Source organism: Tupaia chinensis, unplaced genomic scaffold (assembly GCF_000334495.1).
Source record: "Tupaia chinensis unplaced genomic scaffold, TupChi_1.0 Scaffold000089_1, whole genome shotgun sequence".
Taxonomy (NCBI): domain Eukaryota; kingdom Metazoa; phylum Chordata; class Mammalia; order Scandentia; family Tupaiidae; genus Tupaia; species Tupaia belangeri.
This window is the reverse complement of record NW_006159551.1, coordinates 326,417-352,727: the sequence shown is the minus strand read 5'-3', so window position 1 is coordinate 352,727 and position 26,311 is coordinate 326,417. Positions and strand designations below refer to the sequence as shown.

Below are 26,311 nucleotides of genomic sequence, written 5' to 3'. Positions count from 1 at the left end.
AAAAATTTCATCACTATATGATGAGAGAACTTTTTTATATATATATATATATATATATATATATATATAAGAACAACCTTCTCTCCCAGAAGATCTAATTACACTTTCAGTTTAGTCCATCATGATGAGATTCTAATGCCCATGACTCTAAAACAGGAAGGCTTGACTCCTCTTGATCAACCAGAGTTGGTGCCACATTCAGAACATGTCATTTTAGAGCTGGAAAGACTCAGTCATCCTGGCCAGGGTTTCAAACTCTAATGGGCAAGAAACAGGATGCTCTAGAGATTTTAAGTTGGCAACTACTTCTCCCTGAACTCTCCAGGAATTTCTGATGCCATATTAAAATTTGACAATCACTGACTCAACTTCAGTATGTCTTACATTGAGGATAACAAGGACTAACTGCAGCGATGTGTCCAGAGACACTTAGCAAATGAGCACCAGAACAAGGCCTAGATACTAAGTCTCCAGCCTTCTGAACTCTAGTGGCTACCACATATAGCTTATCACTGAGGGCTGCAGGGGCTAGGGGTAGTCAACTTGCTGTCCCCAGACACTGGCCTGAATGCCACTGTACTGAACAGTGCAGAAAACAGTCACGGTGGACCAAAAAAAAAATGTATTTGAAATCTTTGTAAAGAAAAGGAGGGTAAAGGAAAATGCATCCGAAGTAGTCATTAAATAATCTACTGTGATGACTTCTCTGAGGGGAAAGGAGACTTGGGCCTCAGTCACAGCCAGCTGAGCTCATGGTTGACCCCTTTACTGCTCACACCTCCAATGACTAGCAGTTTCATTCAAGTAGTCGACCCCTCAGAGAAAACTTTACAGCCCTTGTGCTCCTGTGAAGTCTTTTCAGACATGGACACTCACGTTTCCTGACATGGCATTTAGAAGAAAAAGCCCTCCAGACTTGCATTTAGCTTATGCATCCAGGAGGGGAAAAGAGTCATTCAAATTCTGCCTTCAACCTAAGTTAAGGCCAAACAGAAAAGCTAAATCCTTAAATGGGTACTTTAGATACACGAGCATTACATAGTATGTCATCACATTCAGACGAATGCTTAAATTTACTTTTATAATGTACAGGAATGTCGCTCATGTTGATGTTTATATATTATTTTAATTCTCTTTTTAGCTTTTTGCCAATAGGGTGCATGGGTTTGCTGGAGAGAGACAGAGGGAGGCAAAGTGAGAAATCACCACCCATGGGTGATAGCCATGCCACAATCCCTTCTCCTCCATTTTCTTGGGATTTGGGGCATGCATGCCCATGCACCCATGTGACTTCTGAACTGCTGGGTCCAGGACTTGAACTGTAGTAAGTCATGTGGAAGTCCTACATCTCTACCACCATGCCACCTCCTGGCTCCAATCTCTGCATTAATCTTAGGAGCTGGGCTTGCAACAGACTTGTGCGCTGCTTTTGCGTCTTACTTTTGGACTTTTTATCCCATTATGTTTCACACGAGGTGGTTCCTGGCAGGTTGTTTTATACATATGGGAGGTGGTCTGCCAAAATGCTCAGATGAAAAATTTAGCTGGAAAGTAGACCTTTTGGGAGGCTATAGTGGGTGTTAGAAAAGGGGCCATGAATGTGTAATAGGAGTTTTTTTTCTTTCTTTTCTTTTCTTTTTTTTTTTTTTTAAATTTTGCCAGAGAGCACTTGTGCTCCCTGAGAAGACACAGAGACACACAAGGGGTGGGGAGTGAGAACTCCCTCTGCCCCTAAGAGAGATGGTCACACCACAATCCTTTCTCCTCCACTTCTTTCTCCTTTTGGGACTTTTGGGAATACAAACACACACACTGGGCATATTTCTCAAGTTGCCCTAACCAGCAGGCCATGATGGGCTGGCCCAGAGAAGAAGAGTTTTAATGCCGCTGTCAGGTCTCATGGTGCGAATGTTCCTGGAAAGTCATTAACAAATGAAGCCTCCCCCACTACAGTGCCCTACTGAAAGAATTGTGTGTCCTCAGCAACATGCGTAGGATGTTCATATGGACAGCCGGAAGGAGAGGGTGGTGGAGGAAATTCATGAAGACCATGGACATTATGTTTTACTATGTGACCAATGACATGGAGCTCTTGATAGACCAAACATTAAAGGATGTACAGTAATTCAAGCCCTGCCTTCTTCCCAATCTCTGGTCAAAAATAAATAAATACATAAATAAATAAAATAAAATAATTAAAATTCCAGAGACTTCTTATAAATTGTTTAGTCTGAAATCAATTCCACAGGATGGTATGGACTGAGCATCTATGTTTTAGGGTTTGCTCTGCCATTAACTAGCTGTGCAACTACTCTGAGACATAGTTTCTGGATATATAAAACAAGGGGGCTGACTTCTCATGTTTAATACTATACAGCTTCTTCTCATTCCAGTTTGTTTAATTTTGAAAATTAAGATCCAAAAGTTAAATTATTTGAAGTCAGAATTAAAACAAAATCTGAGGTAAAAGTTACACACTCATCTGGCCTGAAAATAGATACCTGGAACCTTAAATGTCGCACAAACAGGAACCACAGTTTAGATGGGAGTTACTGGGATGGGTAGGTGGCATGGTGGTTAAAGGTGCTGGACTCTTGCATGGCCAACCATGGTTAGAGTCCAGGACCTGGTGGCTTGCTTTCTCTCTCTCTCTCTTTCTCTCTCTCAATCTGGTCAAATTAAAATAAATAAATAAAGGTAAATAAAATAATTGTTAAGGGGAAAAAAGATGCAAGTTACTGTCTTCCTGCTGCTTCTAATAGTTTTCTTAGCATTAAAGAAACAGATACCTCCTCGGACTCCTTTAAATGGGTAGAAAAATGCCACCAGCAGGTTCATCAGGACGGCCAGGTTAAAGGAGATGCTGCTCCAGAAGGACATGTTGCGGGCGCACCAGTACAGGACGGGCTGGGCTGTGGAGACAGAGACCACGTGGCGTGAGTGGAGATGGCGAGGCACGGCGCCGGGGACTCGGCACGGCACCCTGACCTCGGCACGGTGCCGGAGACTCAGCATGGCCCTTCCACTCCCTCTGCCCCCACAAGTTCGCTTTTGTTCCCGGTTTTTAACACACAGTAAAAATGATCGCTTGTTTGGAAGTTGGCACACAGTGACATCGGACTGACTGATTTCTGTGTGGAGTACTTACTGGAACATAAGATGCATTGGGAGACAAGGGAGAAGCGAAGGAGAAAAGCTGGAGCATCTAAAAACCCTGCCTGCCCCAGCGAACACCGGAAGTGATGGAGTCTAGGGATTCTTTAAAGTTCATGTGCAGAGTCCTTGGTTCCCCCCAGGGTTCTGGGCTAGAGCAAAAGCCCAGAGAGACCCAAGAGTTCAATGAGCTCTTTAGAGGTCGGGCACTGGTATGACTGGCACAGGGGGCCGGGGTTGTGGGGAGACACAGCATTCACAGTAGGCCCAGCTGGGGCCCAGACTAGAACTTCATACAATTTCCACATTCCTCTCTTGCTCAAAATGCTCCATGACCTGGTTGGTCCCTACAAGCAAGACAATGGCCCCTTTCTTGACACTGAGTTATTAGCTATTTTGTGGAAGTCTGATGATCCCCTTTAGGGGAAGAGGGTATTGGAGTGCAAGCTGTTGACTGAAGAATGAGGAGGAAAGTCCCATTCCCAAATTAGAGAAAGGGTGGGATACCACAAGGGGCAAGAGACACTCTTGATACTGCTTCCCCCACCCCAATACCTTCTCCTCTATCTCTTCCTCCTTTACAGATTTTGGGCACCCAAGCATATGTACTCAGCATATCTTAAGCCACTGTGTCTGAGACTTGAATTGTGGGTTGTCCATGTTGCATCTGGCTGGTTTTTTTTTTTTTTTTTTGAGAGATTTTTGCTATATGGTGTGTGCGCTCACCAGAAAGACAGAGAGAAAGAAAGAGAGAAATCCCCTCCCATGGGGGATGGCCACGCTGCAATCCCTTCTCCTCCATTCTCCTCGGGATTTTGGGCACACACACACACAAGCGCCTGGCATGAGTTTAAGCCACTGGATCCAGGATTTGAACCGCAGTTGACTACATGGGAGTTCAGCAACATGGCCATTACACTAACTGCTGGTCCCAGTATCCGGCTGTCTTTACCACCAGACCACATAGCTAACCCTGTTGCTGCCATCCTACTCCATTCTTATCTATAGAAGAAACGAAGCTTGCCAGGCACTCTCTGTTTTAGGATAATAAACCTGTGGGCACACTTGGGTGTGATGGTGTTTCCATTTTCTCTAAACTATTAGGTCGTTGGAAAAGTCATGACGTAGTTTTCTGTGTTTTTCTAAGCAAAAACATGTCATGGCTTTTCCAATAACCCAGCGTTTTATTGTTTTGTCTTAAACTTAAGATAACACTCAAGTGGTAGAAATAGTTTCAGTGCCCATATCAAAGTCAAGGTTTCCAAAAGACAGTCTCATTCACACGATCCCCCCCAGAGAACAGCATGGAGTATGTGAGAATGGATCTCTACTGTATACTTCTTTTCCCCAATGAAGTCGTCATTTAACTTTAGGACAGTAGCCAGTGCCAAATCCAATGGCCCTATAATGATGCTTATGACAGCAGCTGACCCTTTGGATTCTTTCCTCCAAAATAAAACTAGGGTGCAATTAAATGGAGCCCTGGGTAATCTAATAACCATGACTATCATGTTTGTACTTGTGAAGAGACCATGATTCCAAACTAGAGAGTTTTAGAGATGAGCAATCATTCTATTGACTTGTCAGAAAAGTCATGACACTTTTTTTACATAGAAAAACAGAAAAAAAAATACTCATGACTTTTCCAATGACCCAATAGTTTCTAATCCTATACTTTATAAATAAGGGAAACTGAGGCCTAGCAAAGGGGGAGTGCTGTGGAGCTCTCACTACCCAGGTTAGTGATCCTCTGGGGCCAGTAACAGAGATAAAGATAGTGAGTGGCACATGTCACCATTCAGTAGAGGAGCTGACCAAGAGCCATCACCAGGAAACCACTTGCTTTTTTGGTAACCGAATTATGGAAGCAAATTTAAGATGAGAAATTCTCTGCTCTGGAAACAATAGCTACTGGTGTTTCTTTTGGGACAAAGCCCATTTCTGATTTGGATGTGAACACTCCAGAAGAAGAGAAGAAGGGCAATGAGTTAACTGCTTTAGGATGGTACCTAGGAATTCATAAGATTCTCTCCACATTTGTGTATATATAAAAAGCTCATAAAAAGATTAAAAAAAAAGGAACTGGCAAAGCCTAGCAAGGGTCTATGTCAACCAGTCTACTCTTCAGAGGAGCCCTCCATATCCAATGTGTGAGTGCATCCCCTGTTGGCTACTTTATTGCACTTGTAGTAAATGATCCTTGACTATGACACGCAGTTCACAAATAAATCTTATTTTTATAAGGTTAACATTCTATACTTAAATTGCAGTGCCATTTGCAATCTAACAAACAGTTGGTCTTTCAAATTAACTGGGTATTTATCCAGGTGCAAGAAGATACTTACAGACCACCCTTGATGTATAGCATCTTTCATTTCCTGTGGCACATGGGACTGTCTCTGTTTACTGTCCAGACTCTTCTCCCACTTCCCTGCCCCATCCCCTTTGCCTGCCTTTTCACCCTGATCCAGGGGTGGCTCTCTGAACATGCCCTGCACTCTCCAGTCTCCCTAAGCTCCCCCTTTGTGGTGATGTAAAATTAGGCCCACAGATTCTTGAAATACTTCTCCTTTTAAGAGGCACAACTTAATCCCCTTCCTCTTAAGTGTGGGCTGGACTCAGTAATTTGCTTGTAATAAATAGAACGCAGCAGAACTGCTAGTGCACCGCTGTGAGAGTAGGCTATAAGAGGCACTGCAGGGCTGCCTCCCTGCTGCAGCAATGAAGTGCTACTCAAGAGAAGCTGGATCCCACATGGCAACTGTGGTTTGAGTCTCCACACTGGTCAGCCTGGGGCTGCATCATGGGCATGCATGTGATTGTCCATGACTGAATGGGCTGAAGGACCTGGTGAAGGGGATTGATGGCATGACCAGACCCTGTGGAGGGTGCTCCTTTATCTTTGTCTCCCTCTCTCTCTCTCTGATGTATGCATACACATGCTCTATCGTGAATAAAGACAAAATATATAAATAAATGAAAGGCATCATAGCTTCTTCCTGGCTCTCTCTATTGAATAGATCATTTACTCTGAGGAAACCAACTGCTGTGTCATGAGAACACTCACGCAGACCCACGGAGAGGTCTGTATGAAAGAACTGAGGCTCCTGCCAACAGCCATCTGAGAGAGCAAAGCAGTGAGTCCTCCAAGTCCAGTCAATGAAAGACCCTGAGTCAGAACGATGTAGCTAAGCTACTCTCAAATTCCTGACCCCAAGAAACTGTGAGAAAGTAAATATTTATTATTTTAAACTATAAAATTTTAGAGTAAATTTGTTACACATGATAGGAAGCAACTGTCATACCTTCTGTGGCAGGCACAATAGCAGTCGCTCTCCAATATATCCAGATCCTAATCCTTGGACTGTGGATGTGCTACTTTACATGGCAATAGGGACTTAAGTATGATGAAGTGAAGGACCTGGGTTTAAAGAGAGTAGATCTCAGAGTATCTGGGTAATCACAAAGGTCCTAATAAGTGAAGGAAGGAGGCAGGAGAGCGAGAGTCAAAGTGATGTGGTGTGAGAATGGTTGGAACTGCTGGCTTTGAGGCGGTAGGAAGATACTGAGAGCCAAGGAATGTTGATGGCCTCTAGAACCTGGAACAGCCTGGAGCCTACAGAAGGCACACAGTCCTGTCAAAACCTTGGTTTTAACCTGATTAAGAGTATTTCCAGATTTCTTATCTCTAGAACTGTAAGATAATACATTTATGTTGTTATAAACATCCAGGTGTGTGGTAATTTGTTATAGCAGCAATTGGAAACTAATACACTCCCCTTCCTTCAATTGTTCAGGCTGTGTCCATCCATGTGCTACCTTTCCAGATGCTATTCAATCCTCCCTTCCTCTGAAGTGCTCCTTTCCCACACTTCCCCAATGTGTCACTGCTTGATTATAACCATGTTCATAATTAGCCTGTATTACAGTCATGTAAAACTATGCCTGTGTTGTCTGCCCTTCCAGATGCTACATTCCTGAAGGAAAGAGTCATAGCTTACTCCTGTTAATTTTCCCACTGAGCCCTATACATGCTTTCTTCTTACTAGGGGCTAAAAGTTCTCTGGATCAATACACCTGCTCTATTACTGGGTCTTACTGGATGACTTGGGATACATGGAAATATGAGGGGTGGGGGAGAGGGAGAGAGAGAGAGAATGAATGAATGTCAAAGAGTTCTTAGGAAAAAATGAAATTAAAGTACAAGTTTACTTTGGTGCAAAAAGATTCTGAAATCCATAGGTAACTTTTCCATAAACATTTTGAAGCCCCACTGAATATAAAAACAGAATTTCCGAGGTCTATGCCAATCAGTGTGATCATCATGAAGGGAAACCCCAAGTAAGTGTCAGCATATACAACTCTGCCTCACTTGCCTCATCCACTGTCTTGTAGTTATTCTAGCCCAGAGTTTTCACTTCACCCAGACGAGGGTCTTCAGGAGAGGATGCCAGAGGGAGGATGTGAATGTGGAGAAGCGTGTGTGCATGCATGAGTGTGCACACGTTATGTAGGTAAAGCAAGGAAGTGGGTTTCTGGAGGGCAGAGCAATAGGTACTTTAACCCTTGGAAGAAAATCAGCCTCGGCAGCCCGCACTCATTTCTGAGTCCCCACTGAAGTGCAGGCGACCCTCTGGCACATTCATGCAAAGGGCAAGCAGCAACATGAGAAAGCTAGAACAATCTTTTCCTGCAGACTTATTAGAAGAGAAATAATCTACTTAAAGGGGGAAAACTGTGTTGCATTGTAATCATCCTTCTAATGAGTCTATTTCTCCCTCTCTAAATATGCAAATCGTATTTAATTCAGTTATTATTTTCAACTTCTCTCTTACCAGCAGATAGCTTTGAAGCCAATTAAAATCTTTCTGTTGACAACTAGAGTCGTAGTTAAGCTTTGCTGAAACAAAAACTTATTTTCCCCCCAAAAAAGAAAGACCAAAATAAGGAAAGGTATTAGCTACAATGCCATGTAAAATAATGAGATGACTCCTCTGGAATCAATCCATCAGACCCTCTTGATCCCCTACTTCATAGGTGAGGGGCTGGGAGCAGTGAGGTTTGCTCAGGGCTGGGGAGCCCATGGGGAACAGAAGCAGGAAGTCAGTGTCCCCTCCTTGTGTGGAGGTCCTTGTCCAACACAGGCTGAGACATCTCAGAGGGAGGAGGAGAAGTTTTACTCCACCAGAAAAGGTAAAAACCCCTTTTTGGTTCATAAGGTTCTGGAGAGCATATAACATATACAATTAATACATGTATATATATTTTTCTGATAACATAATTCTCAGAGAATGGATTTATCCAACAAGCCTCTGTAGATACATATAATGATGAGAGTGAAGCTATAGTATGTTACCTGGTTTGGCGGTTTGATGACATGAATTCAGGACTATCTCCTAAAACCAGAATTACAAAATACCCGAGTAAAAGGCAGAACTGAGTAAGGTCTCCCCTCTGCGATATTCTGTAACCCTACCCAGACGAGATGGTCCTGGGTTTGCATCCTCAGGCCTCCCTCTACACACCAGGCACATGTCTGCATGCCTGTGATCTGGGCTGGCTAAAGATGGGAATGGATTGTGGTGGAAAGACCATGTTGGGAGTCCTGTCTGTCTTTCCTTTCATGGAAAAAAAAAAAGAAAGAAAATTTTCTCCCTATAAAACATAATAGCTGGAAATAGGAGTATGAAGTGGATGGGGTCTCTGTCTACCTTTTTGGGGTGATAGGGCATGGTAACCTTTTTATTTATTTATTTTTAATTTGCCAGAGGGCATATGCACTTGTTGCAGAGAGAGACAGAGAGACAGAGAGACAGAGCAGGTGAGTGAGCATTAGTCCAAGAAAGTACTCTCCCAGGGCTTACTCACTCCACAGTCCTTTCTCACCATGTCCATCCTTTCAGAATTTTGGAGACACACACACACACACACACACACACACACGCCTAGCATGGTTTTCAAGCCACCAGGTCTGGAAGTGAACCACAGAGTTAGCCATAGGATCTGGCCATCTTAACTACCAGGCTACCAGCTGGCCTGGGGTAATCTTTTTTCTTCTACTGCATGAGCATGGTGTTGGGTCAAAGTTTCAATGTTCCTGATGAGGCTGGAGCTGAGAGAGTCTAAGAAAAATCCACAGTAGGCTTGGGGGACACATGGACAGTGGGAAGGACTGTGCCCCACATCTCCTGAGGCCCACACCAGGTGGATACGATTCTGGGCCTCTGAAGGGCCCCACAAGGCCCCCTCGCCCCTCATTCAGTCCCCAGACATGGAGCTGGGTCAGGGGTGGGTGTGGCCCAGCAAGACATGTGGTGATCTCTTCAAGTGTCTCAGGGATGCGTGAGACCAGAGTGGAGTGGGGAAAGGTGGAAACAGGGCCTTTTAGTAAACCTACCTGCAGGCCCCTCTCTGTGACTAAGCCAAATCTAGGGTGCAGGAAGGTAGGGGGGAAAGTGGAGGAGGAGAATGCCCAGTGAGAAGATGCACACCAGTCTGTTCCTGCTCAGACTGGCAGGGATCAGGGAGAGGATGAAAGCTCCCAGGAACTGATCTGAGACACAGCTTTCCCCTCCCCCTGCCCCACCCTACAGACAGCCCAGAGGGTCACAACGGCAGCTGGAACCAGGGTTTCAAATAAAAAGTGTGACTCCTGCCTAACAGATAAAAATGAAGCACACTCCTTTTTAAGTTGGTCACGACAGCTGGTGCCAAGCACGCTGTGGGTACTGCAGGATCCCATTAAAACCCTAATGAAAACCAGGAGCTGAGCAGCCCTCTGGGGAAGCCCTATAAACGTGCTCGAGACGTGTCATTTCAACCCGACTGGCTGAACTTCTCAATGGAACTCTCCAGTGAGCAATGACGCATCTTAGGCGGCAAATGATCCCACTGCCAGTGAGGTGACTTGGCGTCTCAAATCCGAGCTGCCCTATAAGAGGGAAAATGCCAGAGCAGTCTCCAGAGCAGGTGCCAGTAAATGAGCAATCAAGCCCGCCCAATTTCCTGCTCAGGTGAACCATCCTGTGGGCTCAAGGGCCTGGCTCTTTTTCTCCTTTTATTTTCTACGCCGAGATACCAAACCTCAAAAAAGACCTTCAGAAAGTCTCCCAGGGAGCTCCCCAATCAAATCAAGTCAAATGCGGCATGAAGGAACCTTTGCGGGCGAGCGGTCACACGGAGGCGAGGGCCCCATTACCAGCTACCGGCGTGTCCATGCCCCTCGTGAGTCAAGGCAGAGAGCATCATAAATTGCACCAGCTCAGCTGCTGCTGGGGAGGAAATGCACCGCCAAGCCCGAGCTGTGAAACCCCAGCACTATACCCGCGGCGGTGCTGAAGAGCTGCGACCCACCTCGCAGTTTCTTCTGCCAATTCATCTCATTGAAGAGGTCTTCGGACCGCAGGAAGAAGTCGTTGATTTTGCTACCTTGCTCATCCCTCTCTGTAGTGTAGTAGATGCGCAGTTTAGACTCCTTGGTTAGGAATTCACATATGCTGGGCACCGGGAAGACGATCTGTTCCATCGTTCGGTCTAGTCTGACGATCTAAGGAGAAAAAATGGATGACGTTCAAAGGTCTTCTTTGAATTTTTTTACCAGGACAACGTGCTGGTGCTGCTGGGCTTGGCATTCATGGCTGGATAGAATTCCAGGCTCTCCATTGTCTAAGAGCAGACCTGACTGTGTGTCTCTCAGACTTACGTCAAAAACCAGTTCTAGTAAACCTACAAGTGTATGTTTCTAACCTTAGTCCCATTCGTCTTCATGTGACCAGTTCTTATTGGGAGCAGTTTACACTGCGTTTTGTGAAGACATTCAGATCGGGCTCTCTGTCCAAGAGAAGGGTCTGTGATGATGGGATGGTTCTGTACTTGCCCTGTCCAAAAGGGCAGCTGCTTGTCACCTGGGGCAATGCACTGAGCCCTAGCACATGTGGCTACTGAGGGACAGAATATTTCATTTTAATTTACATAACCACATGTGGCTAGGCGGCCGTACTGGACAGTACAGTGCCAGGCAGTGGAGCAACATAACCTAGAATTCCTTTTCAGATATCAAAAGTGGGTTATTTTTCCTAGACAGGAACTTTAGGAAGAGGTCTTTGGATTATATACAGTAGCACTAACCTACTACCTCTTATTTGCCAGGATATCTAAAATGTACAACGCGTGAACCAATGTGCATTGAACTCTGGGACAGCACTCGCTGCTCTTTAACTTCTCTGGCCCTAGGGGTGGACACCTTACAGCATTCCTCCATGCCCTTCCTAGCTGAGCTCAATCCCAAGAGAAGAGGTAGTGTGGTCTAGATTGTTCAAATTCTAGGACATTGCACTGAGTCACAGTCCTGGGGGGTAGAGATTTCAAAAGAGCTACAAGTTGCACTACAGTAGAAGCACGGCCTCCCTTTATTCTTCCTCCCCAGAGAGCCAAGAGAAGTCAGGTGAAGCCTGGGCCCACGCCCTTGACAAGAAGAGCTGGCTCTCCGTCTGTCAGCACCTTTGTTCCCTGAGGCAGCAAGAGAGGTGACTCAGGTCAGGTGGTAGTGGGAACTTCTCTCAGAGGCCAGACTGGTTCCCGCAGACCTGCTCTGCAAGTTCTGAGGGATGTGGTCTTCACACAGTGGGGACCAGCTCTGGCTGGAGACCGGATTTTGGGAGGCTTAGTCATCGCTGATCCTGGCTATCCTCTGACCTCACTGAACTGTAAGTGTGGTGTGGGGGCTAGGAACTGGACTCCTCCCCAGGGGACTCTGTGAACACAGGCTTGGAAACCAACTCTGCTGTTACCTCCTCTCAAGAGCCTCCCTTGCTTCACAGTTTTGTGGGCCCTCAACCTGTCTTTCCTTTCGCTGAAGGAATATGAGCAAAGATGTGTGTTTGGGTGCAGGTGGGAAAGCAGGACTCGACGAGGAGGCCTTCTGGTGAGAAGGGAACTGAGGGCTACTCTATTACTGTTTGGCACTTCATCGTAGAGTCCAGTCTCATCTCTCTTGGTTTGTTAGGCTGGGTTGTAAAAGAGTGTTTCCTTGCTTTGCACAGATAACTCCCTAGGGCAGGACCTAAGAACTAGGGACAGTGAGCCTGGTCATCTCATTCCATCATTTAAGATCCAGTTGTATCTCGTTAGAAGTGGGAGGCAGAAGTGTGCATTCCAGTTCTTCTCCCACTTCCAATGGGGCAAGTGACTCTGCTCACACCTCTTAACCTGACCAAGCCTCGCCAGTGACTCAAGGAGCTCAATGAGATGATCTCCCAAGTTCCATCCCCCTCTGATGGTCTATATTACAAACACCTGCAGTTTGTCTTTTAAGGGCTCTGGAGGACAGAGTTGGCCCTTTGGCCAAGCCTCTAGGCATTAAGAGTAATACATCAAGAATATTTGCTCACATACATTGGCGTGGTTGACTAATGAGGGAAAAGATGCATTTGGTTAAGACAGTCCAGAAAGCTGAGACACCGGGTAGGGACACATTCCTTAAAGTCTCTATCTTGAACATCTCACTTTGCCCAAAGGAATCTGTTATTCCTTCAAAATCTTTGTTCCGGCACTGATACCGAATTTGTGCTTTTCCTTCTCAGTAAAGTCAGGCACGTCACACCTAACTGCCTGGAGCCAGAAGTCTGTGTTCTCTGGAACACTGGGAGACAATGTGGGGAACATGAAACGTACCCACAGGCTCTGGGGTTAGTCAGACAGGGACTAAAATCCCAGCTCTGCCAATGACTGGACAAATGACACAACCTCTTACTTAGACTCTTCATTTAGACTTAGTCTACCTGCAGAATAGCGATGCTACCATTTAGTTCACAGGGGGAGTAGCCAGCTGTTTTGTCCTGCTTTGTTTAAATGCAGAGCTGGCCTGAACACTCCCCTGGGCACTCTCTGACAGTTCCCCATGGTGTTGAAGAAGATCAGGTTCATACACCCCGGGATGCCTGACGGGTCCTGCAGGACCTGAGCCGCTGCCTTTCCTCTCTAATCCTGTCTGCTCTCCTGCTGGCTCACGGAACTGCATCCTTTTGGCCTTGATCCAGCCTTCTCCCTGACACCTAGAATGTCCCCACCTCCAGGTTTTTAGATGCTATTTTTCCTGCATGTGAAAAACCTCTTCCCTCTAGGCTCTGCCTGCTTCATTCCTACGTTATGTTCTGTGCTTAGATGCAGCTTCTTCAGAACAGGCCTCTTAGCTCCACCACCCATGGCAAGTCCCTCCACCGACCTTTACTGAATGCCTTCCACTTGGCCTCACGGCTCTGCCAGATTCATCAGGAATGAGATTACTTGTGTGGATCTGTTCAGTGTCTACCTCCCCCAGACCTCAAACAACATCCACAACTGTCCTGACCATCATTGGGTATTCAACACATGCTGTAGGACCTGGTAGACAGTAGGTGCTCCCAACATTTTGAATGCCCACATCAGTGAATGCATGCCAGTCCTGGCATAGGGCACAGTGCACCGGAGGCCTTAGTGTAGTCCTGTGCCCGAGGATGCTCTTTTACCTCTATCTGTGCCGTGTGCTTGGCATAAAACTCCAGCGCTTCATCCCCGTCCACTTGGCCGCCAGGTTTCAGCATGGTCTGAAGTTCTTTGTTATGCCGAGCCAGCTGGAACACAGCACAGAAATTCACAGGGTCGGTGTCTCTTTGCAATAGGGGCACATAAGCTCCTTTCTAATCTGGGTGCAGAACACTGCCTAACAACCAGCAGCAAGCTGAAGAGCAAAGGGGCCAGGAGGCCTGCTTCATTCCATCAAGGTGCGCTCTGCACTGGGGCTATTTCGGGAGCTTGGTAGAAAAGCATTTCAAGTTCATGCCCATCCCCACTTTCCTTGATTTCTTTCTTTTCTTTTATCCTTTCCTTATTTGTCAGAGGGTGTATACACTTGTCAGAGAAAAGGAGAGGGAGAAAGAACCCCCAGGGGGCACGGCCACACTGTAATCCTTTGTCTTCCCAATCTCCACCCTGTCAGGATTTGGAGCATGCATGCACACATGCCCAGTGTGTTTCTCCAGCTGCCGGGGATTTGAAATGCACAGTTGGCCATGTGGGATCTGGCTCTTCCAACCACCAGGCCAGGGAGCCAGCCCTTTCTGTTTTCTTTAGCTAGATGGTAGAGACCGGGCTTCTGTACAGCCCTTGGAACCTCTATTCAGAATGTATGGAAACCCTCTGAGTGCCAGCTGCTGGCTGGGGAGGAGATGGGGCAGAGATGATTTGAAATTCCTCAGGAGCGTGCTATAACAGAGACCACCAGCCTCAGGCCCCATGGCACCATTGTTACTGGCTCCTGTCCCAGAGTTTAAAGAGGTTGAAGGACAGGAAATACAAGCCTTTAGCAGGGTGACAGCCTGTCATTGCATCAGAAAGCTCAAGGCACAGCGACTTCCAGAAAAGAGGAAGTACCTTCCAAAACTTAGGCACTTGGGAAAAGAATTACGAAATCGGGTGTTCTGGTGCCAGGGCATAAAGTAGTACCGTGGCCCTAGAGGGCCAATGAAAGGCAGTCTTAATGACAAGTTCCCACGGATTTCCAACAGCAATGGGCAAGGAAGCTGAAGTTTCTTTAGACTGTTAAAGACAGACCTGCCGATACTTATCAAAGCCTAAAACCCCTATCAGATGTCTCCAAAGTCATAACCATCTCAGTGTCACTGCTCAGGGGTAAATGCTTTTTTAAAGAAATGTGGGGATTTCCAAGGACATGACCCAACCAGAGGAGAGAGATGGAAAAGGCCTGGGATTAGCACATGGGGTCAGGCTGCCGAATATACCTGGGAGCCACATTCTTCCGAGTACAATCAGCCCTAGGCCAGTGCCTTAAAGGACAGCAAGTCTAAGGGCATGTCCAGCTTGGCATCCTGGCACTGCAGGGAGCTGGGGTCCTGCAGGGGTGTGGGAGAGGTTGCATACCTGGTGAGCTAATATATAAATGTTGTGTCCCACGTTCCTGGGGGAGGCAGCTCCATCCTCGCCGTTTTCTCCATCCTCAAATTCCACTTCGCCTTGCATGTAGGCTTTCTTGATCACTTCCACCTGCCAAAAGGGCCATGTGAACAAAACTCCTGCTTCACAGAGACCCACACAGGACTGGCGTGTCTAACACCACAACAGCTGTCACCCTCTCTGGGGCAGACACTGCTCACCCAGTTTGGCGCTTTCCTGTCAGGCTTAGACACAGCCTCAGCATCCTTCTCAACACTGTCCCAGGCCAGCAATCCCACTCGAGCTCCACTAACATGAAAATGAACCTCACTGCTTTACTTAGGCCAAGAGGCACTCTGTGGTGGTGTTGTGCTCTTTACTTTAGAAGGGGAAGATGCCTGCAAAAGTGCCTTGACATGATAAAATAAGATACTAATGTAGGCGACATGCCAGACTTGTCCTGTCTTTACTATTCCTCGTCAGCTCTCTCTACTCCGAAACCCATTAGCAGGTGGCGTGGTGACTGTGTGCTGGACTCCCACATGGCTGACCGTGGTTCAACTCCTGGACCTAGGCTTGCTTTCTCACCTTCCCTCTCTCTCAGTGAGTGCATATGCCTTATAGTAAATTTAAAACTAATAATGATCATTGTAATAATGATAATACATTAAATTAAAACAACAACAAAAAAAGAAACTCATTAGCCTTTGGGAACAGCTGGTGAAACTACTGGCTTGTCAGAAAAGTCATGACGTATATTTTCTATGAAAAAGTGCGTCATGACTTTTCTGACAACGCAGTATTTTCTGAATCCCAAAATTTCCCTGCCCACCCCCCACCACCTATGTCATGTGAAAATAACAGCATGAATTAGCAACATCTACCAAGCACCGTCTATGTGCCAAGCACTGTGCTTAGAATTTCAACCTTCTTCAAAAAATCTTAGTGCTCAAAACATTTTATGAGGTCTCGGTGATTCTCAGTTTTTAATGGATGAGGAAACAGATTCAGAGATAAAAGGACATTCCTGTAGTCACAGCGAGTGAGCTGGCATTTGAACTTGGCCCTGTTACCTTCGCAGCTGCATGGCTCTGGCTGAGGACCTGAGCACTGGGCTTGTCTTGTGCTGACAGCACATTTCTCAGAGCGTTTCTGGGCCTGACTTACTGCTCCCATGGGTCTCAGCTACCTGCCAACAGGAACACCTGGGTCCCTCCCCTAGTGTCCAGTACAATGCCCCAGATGGAGCAGAGCCTGGCCAATGTTTATCATATGCACACATCATCCCAAGAATCAAATACCTTCTATCCAAAGGTATAATCATTAATCACTTTCTTGGATGACTCAGAAGGTACCCTAGCAGTGCCACGAGGCCATCGACCCGAACACTGTGCATTATTAACACCAACTTACGGAAGGCCATGCGCTCCTGTGCTGACACCTGCTCAGGCTCTAGAAACGACTTTCAAGAGCCGTATTCTCTGAGCTTGTTTTCCCGCCAGTTCTAACACCCAATGGAACAGACAAAATGTGGCCCAGAACACGGGCCGGAATGTATATGTGCACATACACACCTATGCCTGTGCTCTGGACATTAGACTGCCCTGCTTTTTCGATTCTTGCAGCTGTGTTTATTTCAGAAAGCCTTTGACTCTCCCCACAAGCCAGGGTGATACGCTCCAGCCACAAGGGGGCAACCCAGGAGCCGGTGGCAACTGCAGGGCTGGAGAAGGATGGTTCTCTCACTCAAGGGGGGCAATAGAGTGGGACATGTTCTTGATTCATGGGAACTGGAATGGGGGTCCCCGCAGAGGCATTCGCCCCTCCTCAGGGGTGATAAACCCTGGCCTCACCAGGCTACCTGATTTCGTAGTAGTTATGTAAACTCAGGGAGGACTTGCACCTCAGGCTGCACTCACTCCCGACCTCAGAGATCAAAGGCCTGGGCTCCCTGCTAACTCTCTTTAAAGGCAGACATTAAGGGACTTTAACCTGGCCCCAAGTGCACATTCAGGTCACCAGGAGGCAGAAACATTTTAGTGCCCTCATTTAAATCTGTCAGTTATAGTTTATTTGCATGAGGGAAAAGTCTAAACAGGGAGTTCTGTCCTCAACTCATGTCACTGTCTCTGGTAGCTGTCACAGCTTGCAGCACAAACTCCCAACCTGGAAGTCACAGCCAATCGTGAATATCACCCCTCACAAATAAACTAGATCCAATTTTTTTTTTTTTTAAAGCAAACACACACACTGGCATCCAAAAAACACTCTTCTGTTGCCCAGACTGCTCATACTTAGAAGAGATGTGAATTCTTCAGCACTGGACAAAGATAAGGCTGAATAAACAAACAACAATAAAAAACAAAAAAAAAAACAAAAAAAAATACAAACAGCTATGAATGAAGAAGAAAAGAATTTTCAATGCACTAAAGGTGAGTCAAGCCCTGAGCACTGTGCTCAGAGCCTGACATGAACCTTCTTATCTATCTTCAAAACAACCCTTAGGATTAGGTAATATTATCTTCGTTTCAAGGATCAGGAAAGTGCAGTTACGAGGTCAAGTGACTGCTCAAGGTCACAGAGCAACAAGGCAGAACTATGTTCTTGAACTCAGATCTGCCGGGCTCCCTGAGCACACTGTACCTACCCCCCCCCCCCGGGGAAAACATGGGAAAAAGGCCTTTGAAGAATTTTCAATGCACTAAAGGTGAGTCAAGCCCTGAGCACTGTGCTCAGAGCCTGACATGAACCTTCTTATCTATCTTCAAAACAACCCTTAGGATTAGGTAATATTATCTTCGTTTCAAGGATCAGGAAAGTGCAGTTACGAGGTCAAGTGACTGCTCAAGGTCACAGAGCAACAAGGCAGAACTATGTTCTTGAACTCAGATCTGCCGGGCTCCCTGAGCACACTGTACCTACCCCCCCCCCCGAGGGAAAACATGGGAAGAAGGCTTTTGTATGTGATTTGCACAGAAGGCAGAGGAAAAACACCTCATGATCAAAGCAATACTTCCTTCTCCAACCATGCAGAGGCCTGAGCTAAATGGTCTCCTTATCCTTCTGATTTGGGAGTTGTGGAGAAAGCTCAAAGAAGCAGACCCCTTTGCTCTGCCCTTGCACTGCCCGATGCTCCTGGGAGCCATGGTCAGGCTGTCAGTCACCGACTTACCAGTTCCTTGGGCCTCATGTTATAAAGTATCCTCTCGGCGTTCTCACTGTCGTGTCTGCTTTCCATGATGGCCAGGAGCAACTTGGAAGCATTGTTCTAATGGAGAGACAAAGGGAGAGCGGATGTGGAGGAGTCGAATGCATGTGAGCACATTCCTACAGGGGCTGCATCCTGACTACCAGGCGGGCAGCCCATCCCGGAGGCAGCCATGGGTCACGTTCATCAAAACCACCTGTACCAGGCAGAGAATGTGCCTCTGCAGACCCTGCAAACATGTGTGCAGAGTCTGATTTGGGGCCAAGAGGCACATACATGTTCAGGAAGGAGCATTATGCCCCTCACGTTACCTGGTACAAGTCCTTGCAGAAACTGGCAATGTAAACATGGGTGCTTGGGGGGACGCTGTCACCCTCATGGTGACAGTGGCCAGGAAGAACCTACTGTAGGTGTGGTTACAACAAACACTGTTACTTGGCCTTGCAGGCTAGAGAAAGCAGGCAATTAAGGCAGTGCCTCCCCATCTTAAGCTATTTCTACCAGCTCTCAGAAACCCTGCTGTTATGATGTGAGACACCAGCTCCCAAAGTGTGGGAGCGTGGCATGCTTGCTGAGCCATAATCCCCCACTGCATTACACGTGATCATGTGCCCACACCCTGCGCTTCTAAGCCTGACCTTGTTGTAGGTCCTGAACATACGATAATTTAAATGCTTCCTAGGGTTCAGGACTTGAAAGTCGCTGTCATTTTGAATGGAAAATGGGCGTACGGATGCTAATGTCTCTTCCCCAAGCATAGGTCACACGGTGCACTCAGGTTGCTGTTACCAAATGGAGGATTTTTCAGCATCAGGACAGAAATATCTCGAATAATCCACTGATTCCTGGATTAGTTGAAGAAAGTCTCTGAAATGCAGTAGCCTATGAAATTTGCTATTTGTTTCAGACTTTATGTACTTTCTGATAAATGGTAATTGGGTACAGGGGTTTGAATGGTGTTCAAGTTGATTCCAAAACCAAATTTGTCAAAACAGTTAAAAAAAAAAAAAAAAAAGTAAAAGGGCTAGCCCGGTAGCCTACTTGTTAAGAGAGCCAGATGCCGGGTTGTGTGCCCAAAATGGAAAACCCAAGAGTAGGGATCATAGCAAGACCAGGTCCCACCGAGGGACACACCCCTGCCCACCAGAGCGCATGTGCTCTCTGGCAATTAAAACAAAAACAAACACTGATTTAAACCATGCACCAAATTCTTGGTTCTAAATATTACAGGAAAAATAAAAAAATAACTGCAGTTCCCATGGGCTTCAGTGTTCCCGTTTTCCCTAACGACCTTTCCTTCTTACGATACCTTTTATTCAATAAATACGTATCAACTTTTCGGCAAACCCTGCAGTTCCAGCTCTTTCCTGACAATGATAAAATGCTCGCTGAGTCCAAGACAGAGAGCAGATCTCAACACGCCCGACACGGAGCAGTTCAAAAGGAAATGTGCTCCGCGAGGCAGACGCATTTCGAAATATACGTTAGAAACACGGATGGGTGGCAAGGTCAATTCTCAGAAGTGACCCTTGGGATTCTTAGAGAACCTTTGAATCCCTAAACAGAGGACAGAGGCTTTGGGGTACACTTGAGAAATCAACGTCAGCAATGGTGTGTCGGCTTCTCAAACGTCCAAGAGGTCAGCTTATAAACCTGGCAGCTTGAGGGCCCTGGAGTCACTAGCTGTACTCCATAAAACCATTTTAGTATTATGTGGGGTCAGAATGTCAGGGGTGTGTGTACATCAGTTATGTGGGGCTCGCCATTTGTACACATCCAGAGAAGCTCGCCAACAGGCCTGCAGGCACATTCCCGGTAAGTATAATCTTCCTCATCTTAAACCAACAATATTCACCTTCTGTGAAATTAATGACAGAATAGAAAAAGGTGTTCCTCGCCTAAAATAAAATATTTTGGGGGGGGTTTTACTTAGGCTTAGTTATATTATTCTTCAACTAGTTCTTCTTCCTCAAAGTGGGGAGGGGGGAATCGGGACACAGAGAAGGAATGGAGGCCCGGTTTCTTTGTCTGCGGCTTTCTGAACCAGGGCGTTTAGTTCTGGGATGGTGTCTGAATTCACTTCTCAGCTGTGAGTGATCAGTCCCCATTCCATGTGACCGAGCAGCTGAAAAGCTGCTATCCTGTCATAAGACCCTTATTTGGAGAGGAAAGACGGAAGTTCTGGATTTCCCTCAGAACTTGCAACGTGCAGCGTGCATTTCGTTTACAAGACCTGCCTTGAATAGTGTTTCACAACACTGTCTGTATCATATGCTGAGGCAATACACCAAAGGGGCTGCTTCTAAACAGACTGTCTTTTGCTTTCAGTGCCGACTTGCCTTCAGTTCCAACACGAGGTCCATCCTCTTCTTTCCCAAGGGGTTGATGTCATTGAGGATCAGGGCTGTGATGATGTCGATGCCATTGGACTCATGGGTGGCGATGCAGTTCTGAGAAAACAGACACACACAGACGTTGACACCAACGCGGGTCATAAATCAGACGTCAAAGGCCAACAGGCTCAACTGCTATTTCAACACAATGCTTGCCACTCCCAGTAAGTGTCTCGAGAGGAGGGCTGCAAATTTTCCGTGAGAAAGTGGCAAAAATAAAAGACAGATGAACATCTCTAGTTTCAGAATTAACAGTAAACAGCAGGAAAGTCCCCATGCACTGCAACCAATAAATTGGTTGTGTCTAATCCGAACAGCACAGTGTAGTAGGCTTTTGTTCTGAAGGGAAAAAATGGGGTATGACTGATTCCAGGTCCTGAACCCTTTTTCCCCTTAAAGGTGTGTTCCGTTCTCTCTATATCATTCGTTGTTTTGTATTTTGGGTTCTGGCTGAAAGCTCAAGCTTGGAAAGCAAGTTTCCTGTCTAATTCACACAATATCAAAATTAATCATCTCCCTCCAGGTCAGATCCCCATTTGCAGCACAAGCCTGCCTGTTCCTTTTGAGAGGTCTCCATGTGGAGTTAGAAGGGCATTCACTTAGGTGCTGAATAAAAGCCTTTCCCCAAGCCTGTTGTGTTTTTTTGTTGTTGTTCCCTTTCGTTTTAACGCGGACGATACCATTTGTCTCATTGTGGAATCCGGAGAGGAAAGTGGGTCTGACAAAATGCTTTACTCACATTCTTAGACAGCTAAGACCAGGTTTTTGATAGACCATGAGTTCCTTCCCATGAACTGTTCTCTCGGAGTGAAGTCTTGGCTCCCTAAGTGACACAGATTCTCACAGCTCCCTGGCCCTGGGTTTAGAATTGGCCCTCTCGAGTCTCACTCTACCATCTGCAGCCCAGAAGGAGCTATCATCTGGAGTTAAAATAAAATCATCCTGAGGCCAGAGGTGGCAGAATGGCTAAGGTGCTGAACTCCCACATGGTTATGGTTCAAGTCCTGGACCTGGAGTCTCGAAATTCATACTGGGTACTTGTGTGCCCGAAATCCCAAGAGAAGAATGGAGGACAAGGAATTGTGGTGTGCCCATCCCTCATGGGGAAGGATGTTTTTTCGCTCTCTGTCTCTCTCTCTTTGGCAAGTGCATGCACCTTATATCAAAAATCACTTAAAAACAAAACAAAATATACTTATCCTAGCACCAAAGCAGAAACTCACAAAATCCTCAAGATATTTTATATAAACAGGATGAGGTTATACTCCAAAAAAATAAACTTTTTGGAAGGCTAAAGTCAGACCAAGTCGTCTTTCTTTTTCCTTGAATGTCCACAATGTTAAAATCTCAACTATGAATGGTCTCCTATTACCATCATGCTGTCTCATATGTAGCAAGATTTTTTACATTCCCTTCAAAGAGCTTCTTAATCTTCCCTAGTATTTAAAACAGATCCCAATTTTCTTATTCTAATAGGAGCCTCTCATTACTACAGAGCCCCAGAAATCAACTTGGACATTCAAACCTAATCGAACCATAGTAAGTCAAGTAAAGAGACCCAGCACCACTTTTCCAATGCCCATCATAGGTGAAGTTCTGCAGTACAATCAAGCACTGTGAGTGGGTACTGCTTGAGTGCTGGAAAAAGATCTCCGGTCCTACTGACTCTCCAGACCAACATATACATGCTATGTGACTTCTGCACTGGTCTTTGTCTGCATTGAAAAGGTATCAACTTTCTTTTTTCTTTCTTTTATTTTCCATCCCAAAATACAAGTGGAATTACCTGGTTCTCATGGCAAGGCCCTTGACAGTATTCGGTGAGACTTTCCAGGGTTTGGTTGATAAGTGCTACGTTCTTTTCGTTTATGTACAGTCCGAGAAGACCAAGGCCTCCGGTTGTGCTTCCACAAATACAGTCCAGAAACTGCAGCGTCTCACATACCAAATTGTAGTTGGTCTTGTTATTTTGGCAACGGAGGAAGTTCTGGAAATGGGGAGTCCCCAGGTTGGGGGAGCGAAGGCAGAGAGAAGAGGGAAAAGGTTATTTACCCAGCATTTTGATCCTGAGAGGCTGGATAGGTCAGAAAACATGCAGAGATGCAACATGAAACAGGAGAGTCTGCATGGCCTCCCCGAGGGCTGCCCTCAGCCTTGGTCTATGGCAGTGGCTGCCAACAGTGGCTTGCTCTCCAAGGGGTCCGTAGATAGGATATAGTGGAGGAGGGCTCCACTTTGAGGGCCCATTTAGGACTCCTTTATTCCTCTGAGTTCTCATGTCTCCATTCCCTTCCTGGCCCTCTTCCCCACTCCCACTCACTCCGATACACTAGGCAATACGTTCAGATGCCATCTGACATTCCCAAGTGCAGTGTGTGTTTAAAGATGGTGGTGTGGTCTGGGTGCTGAATGCCCAGAGCCTGGCACTAAGGATGGTTCACCACAAAATGAGATGTGATAGGCTACTTAAAGTCCAGTGCCACAGAGGGAGCATGGATGATCTTGTTTGACCATTTTCTTTTTATTTATTTATCTTTTCTGTGGAATGATCATATCAAGCTTAATGGGCATGTCCATCACCTTAAATATTTATTACTTTGGGATGAAAACACCACTGTGATGAAACGACCATTTCCATGACTAAGGTACATGCATGTGGACTTAGGTGCACTGCTACCAAGAGACTTCAGAGCAAGACACTTCCTCAATGAAATAAACACTCAACTGCCTCACAAAGCAGTGTTTGCATGAGAAAAGATCATCAGAGACTCTAGTAATTTTTTTATTTTCTGAGAGATTTTTGCTATAGGCCGCATGCGCTTGCCAGAAAGAGACAAACAGAAAGACAGAAAGTGAGAAATAACCCCTTGGAGGGATGGCCACGCTGCAATCCCTTCTCCTCCATTCTCCTCTCGAGATCTTGGGCTTCCACGCATAACACGCCTGGCATGAGTTTAAGCCACTGGGTCCGGGACTCAAACCATGGTCGACTACATGGGAGTCCAGCGACATAGTCATTACGCTAACTGGTAGTCCCGTAACTTGTTCTTATAAATAAAGAGAGCAAAAACTATCAGTTTTCCTCTCAGTTTTAAAAGTGATATATATTTACTGTAGAAAATAGGTAAGACAAAGATATAACTGAGAGATAAAATGATATAATCTCTGACCTAGCAAACTCACTTTTGTGAAATATTCACTTCTCTTTATGCTGTATTAGTTGCTCGCTACAACACTGTGGATAACAGCAAAGAACTAGAAATAATTCCCCATCAAATGGGAAGAAGTCACACATTATAGTATACCAATGCCATATAAATACATATAGAAGGATACAGCCTAAACCATTAACATTTCTTGATGGAAAGAAGAGAGGCAACTCTCAACTATTTCTTCTCATTTCACGTTTTATAAAAGGAATTATATTTATGTATTCCTTGTCTCATTAAAACACTTGTAAATGCACAGACGAATAGCAAATTTAATGTTTAACACCAAACTAACCACCCCCTCCAATCTAACCTATTCTAAGTCTGTTTTGGTCAATAACAGAAGCAAGTCCTGGATGTTCAGGTCCAGGTGGGAGGTGGAGGAAGGACAAGTAATTGGGGATCATGTAAGGTGACTATTTTTCTAAGGGCATAGGAAGCCAGAAGAGGAGTTCATAGCCCTTTCTACCGGGCCCCAGCTCCGGAAGGAAGATACCACCTGTTTGTGGAGGTGACTGGGGCCCTCACCATGCGAGGGTGAATGGAGAAGGCCTGGCTGTTCAAGACTAAAATTCGCAGGACAGCTCTCAAGGCCCACCTGTGCCTCAAACTCCTATGCCACTTCTCATCTTGGCCCTTTCTGCTTGGCTATATCATTGCCCTAACCATGCCCCTCTCTGCTTGGTACCGCCCCAGGCCCTACCACACCTCTCTCTCACTGGTGGCAAGGTACCTCTAAGGACTCTTCGCAGTCTTCACTCTCTCGCCTTGGGGGTGTGTGTGGCCATGCTGGTCCCTCTGCCTGTCACCCTCTCCCAGTCTCCCCCCTGTCCGACTCCTCTTCGTTCAGGATGCAGCCCAAGGTCACTTATGAAAAGCCCTCACTGGCCCTCCAGTCCCACTCCAATGTTATCAGAACCCTCACAGCTTCACCCTCCCTGTGCTTAACAATGAGCTTCTTAAATTTTATTTATGTTTTTACATTTAATCACATAAATCTTTACAGTGTACAACGTTTCTTTCTCCAGCATGAATACCATGCATATCAAGGCAAAGACATTACTATACCCATCGACTACATGCTTTCAGAGACGTCTGCCAGTTCCCGAGGACCGTGTTGACAGCACTGGGTGCGAGGCAGCTAGCGCAGGGACTGGCAACTACCAGGTGCTTTAGAAACGCTGGTTGCAATCATCTGAGCTACACTCAATGGATGGAGGAAAGGGAACCCGGGAAGTCGTCCAGGCTAACCAGGCGCCATGTTCCTGATTCCCTATGAAGGCCAGTCGGCGGCCCTTTCTTGAAAGCCTCTCCACATCTCTCTGGTTTTTGCAATGTCTAGCTGGAATCTCCCTTCCTCTCAGACCCATTTCCTCTTGTCCCTCTGTGAAAACGAAGTCATGCCACTCACTCAGAGGCACACAGGAGCTCTTCTCAGAAATCTGAGTTTACCTTAGCACCTAACGCCCTGCTTTGTCCAACCTGAGAAACCCCATTCTTTCTGATTAAGGAAGTGAAGGCCTTCAAGTCCGCACTTATGCTGACGGCAAGAGAGAGGCTGAACGTCCTTTAACCCACGGAAAAGCCAAACCAGCTTCCTGGGAAGGTTGGAAAGCCCACATGCGCCGCTCACCAGGTGGCCCTTCCCCTCCAGCTTCTGACTCCTGTAAACAGGCTTGCTTAAGGCAGCAACGGCCTGCTGGCTAAGACAAACTCGGTGGCTTTATCTCTACCGCACATTTACCGACAGGAAAGTTAAGGTTATAAATATGACAAGAAATGCTGGGCAAAAGCCCAACAACTGTGGCTTCAAAAGGCCGGATTTCTTCTTCCTTCTCTCTGAGTTGATCTGCAGTTCTTTGTACCAGGGAGCTGGAACTCCCTGAGAGGCTGCAATCTCCCCACTCAGATCCTTGAGGACCCAGGGTTGCACCATCTGCTCTGGATCAGCCAACAGGGTGGCATGCAGAGTAGCTGAATCCCACTCAAAACCATCATTCTGAGAACTGGATTCCTGCAAACATTATTTCATTAGAGCACATCACTTCCCCAGAGAGTTTGATTCGGGGAGGGGGAGTGTGGTTTTTAAAAAAACTTTTGAGATTTTTGCTCTGGTGTGCTTGCCAGAGAGACTGAAAATGAGAAATCCCCCCCAACCCCTCATGGGGATGACACACCACAATCCCTTCTCCTCCATTCTCCTCTGGGGATTCTGGGCACACAACCCCAGTAGGAGTTTCAAGCCACCAGGTCTCGAACCACGATCGACTATGTGCGAATCCAGCGATGTAACCATTATGCCATCTGCTGGTCCCCTGGGGGTGTTTTTAAGGATGATTCTAACTTTCATCCTTGTGAACCACTGGTCCAGATCACTGGCTTTCCACCCAGGCCTGTGGAACGCTAGGGGTTCCCAGGAA

General features: G+C 46.2%; 1 protein-coding gene across 11 annotated transcripts in view; it reads right to left on the bottom strand.

Annotated features, from left to right (window-relative positions):
• ITPR1 (inositol 1,4,5-trisphosphate receptor type 1) overlaps window positions 1–26,311 on the bottom strand; it is a 404,888-nt gene that overhangs the window by 69,913 nt on the left and 308,664 nt on the right. For all 11 annotated transcript variants that reach the window (XM_014585765.2, XM_027769774.1, XM_014585767.2 and 8 more), the window contains 7 exons: window positions 22,469–22,669; window positions 20,629–20,739; window positions 18,254–18,349; window positions 15,070–15,192; window positions 13,659–13,763; window positions 10,507–10,699; window positions 2,790–2,912 (listed from right to left, as the gene is read on the bottom strand). In XM_014585765.2, coding sequence (XP_014441251.1) covers window positions 2,790–2,912; window positions 10,507–10,699; window positions 13,659–13,763; window positions 15,070–15,192; window positions 18,254–18,349; window positions 20,629–20,739; window positions 22,469–22,669 — 952 coding nt within the window. The remainder of the gene's footprint in view (window positions 1–2,789; window positions 2,913–10,506; window positions 10,700–13,658; window positions 13,764–15,069; window positions 15,193–18,253; window positions 18,350–20,628; window positions 20,740–22,468; window positions 22,670–26,311) is intronic.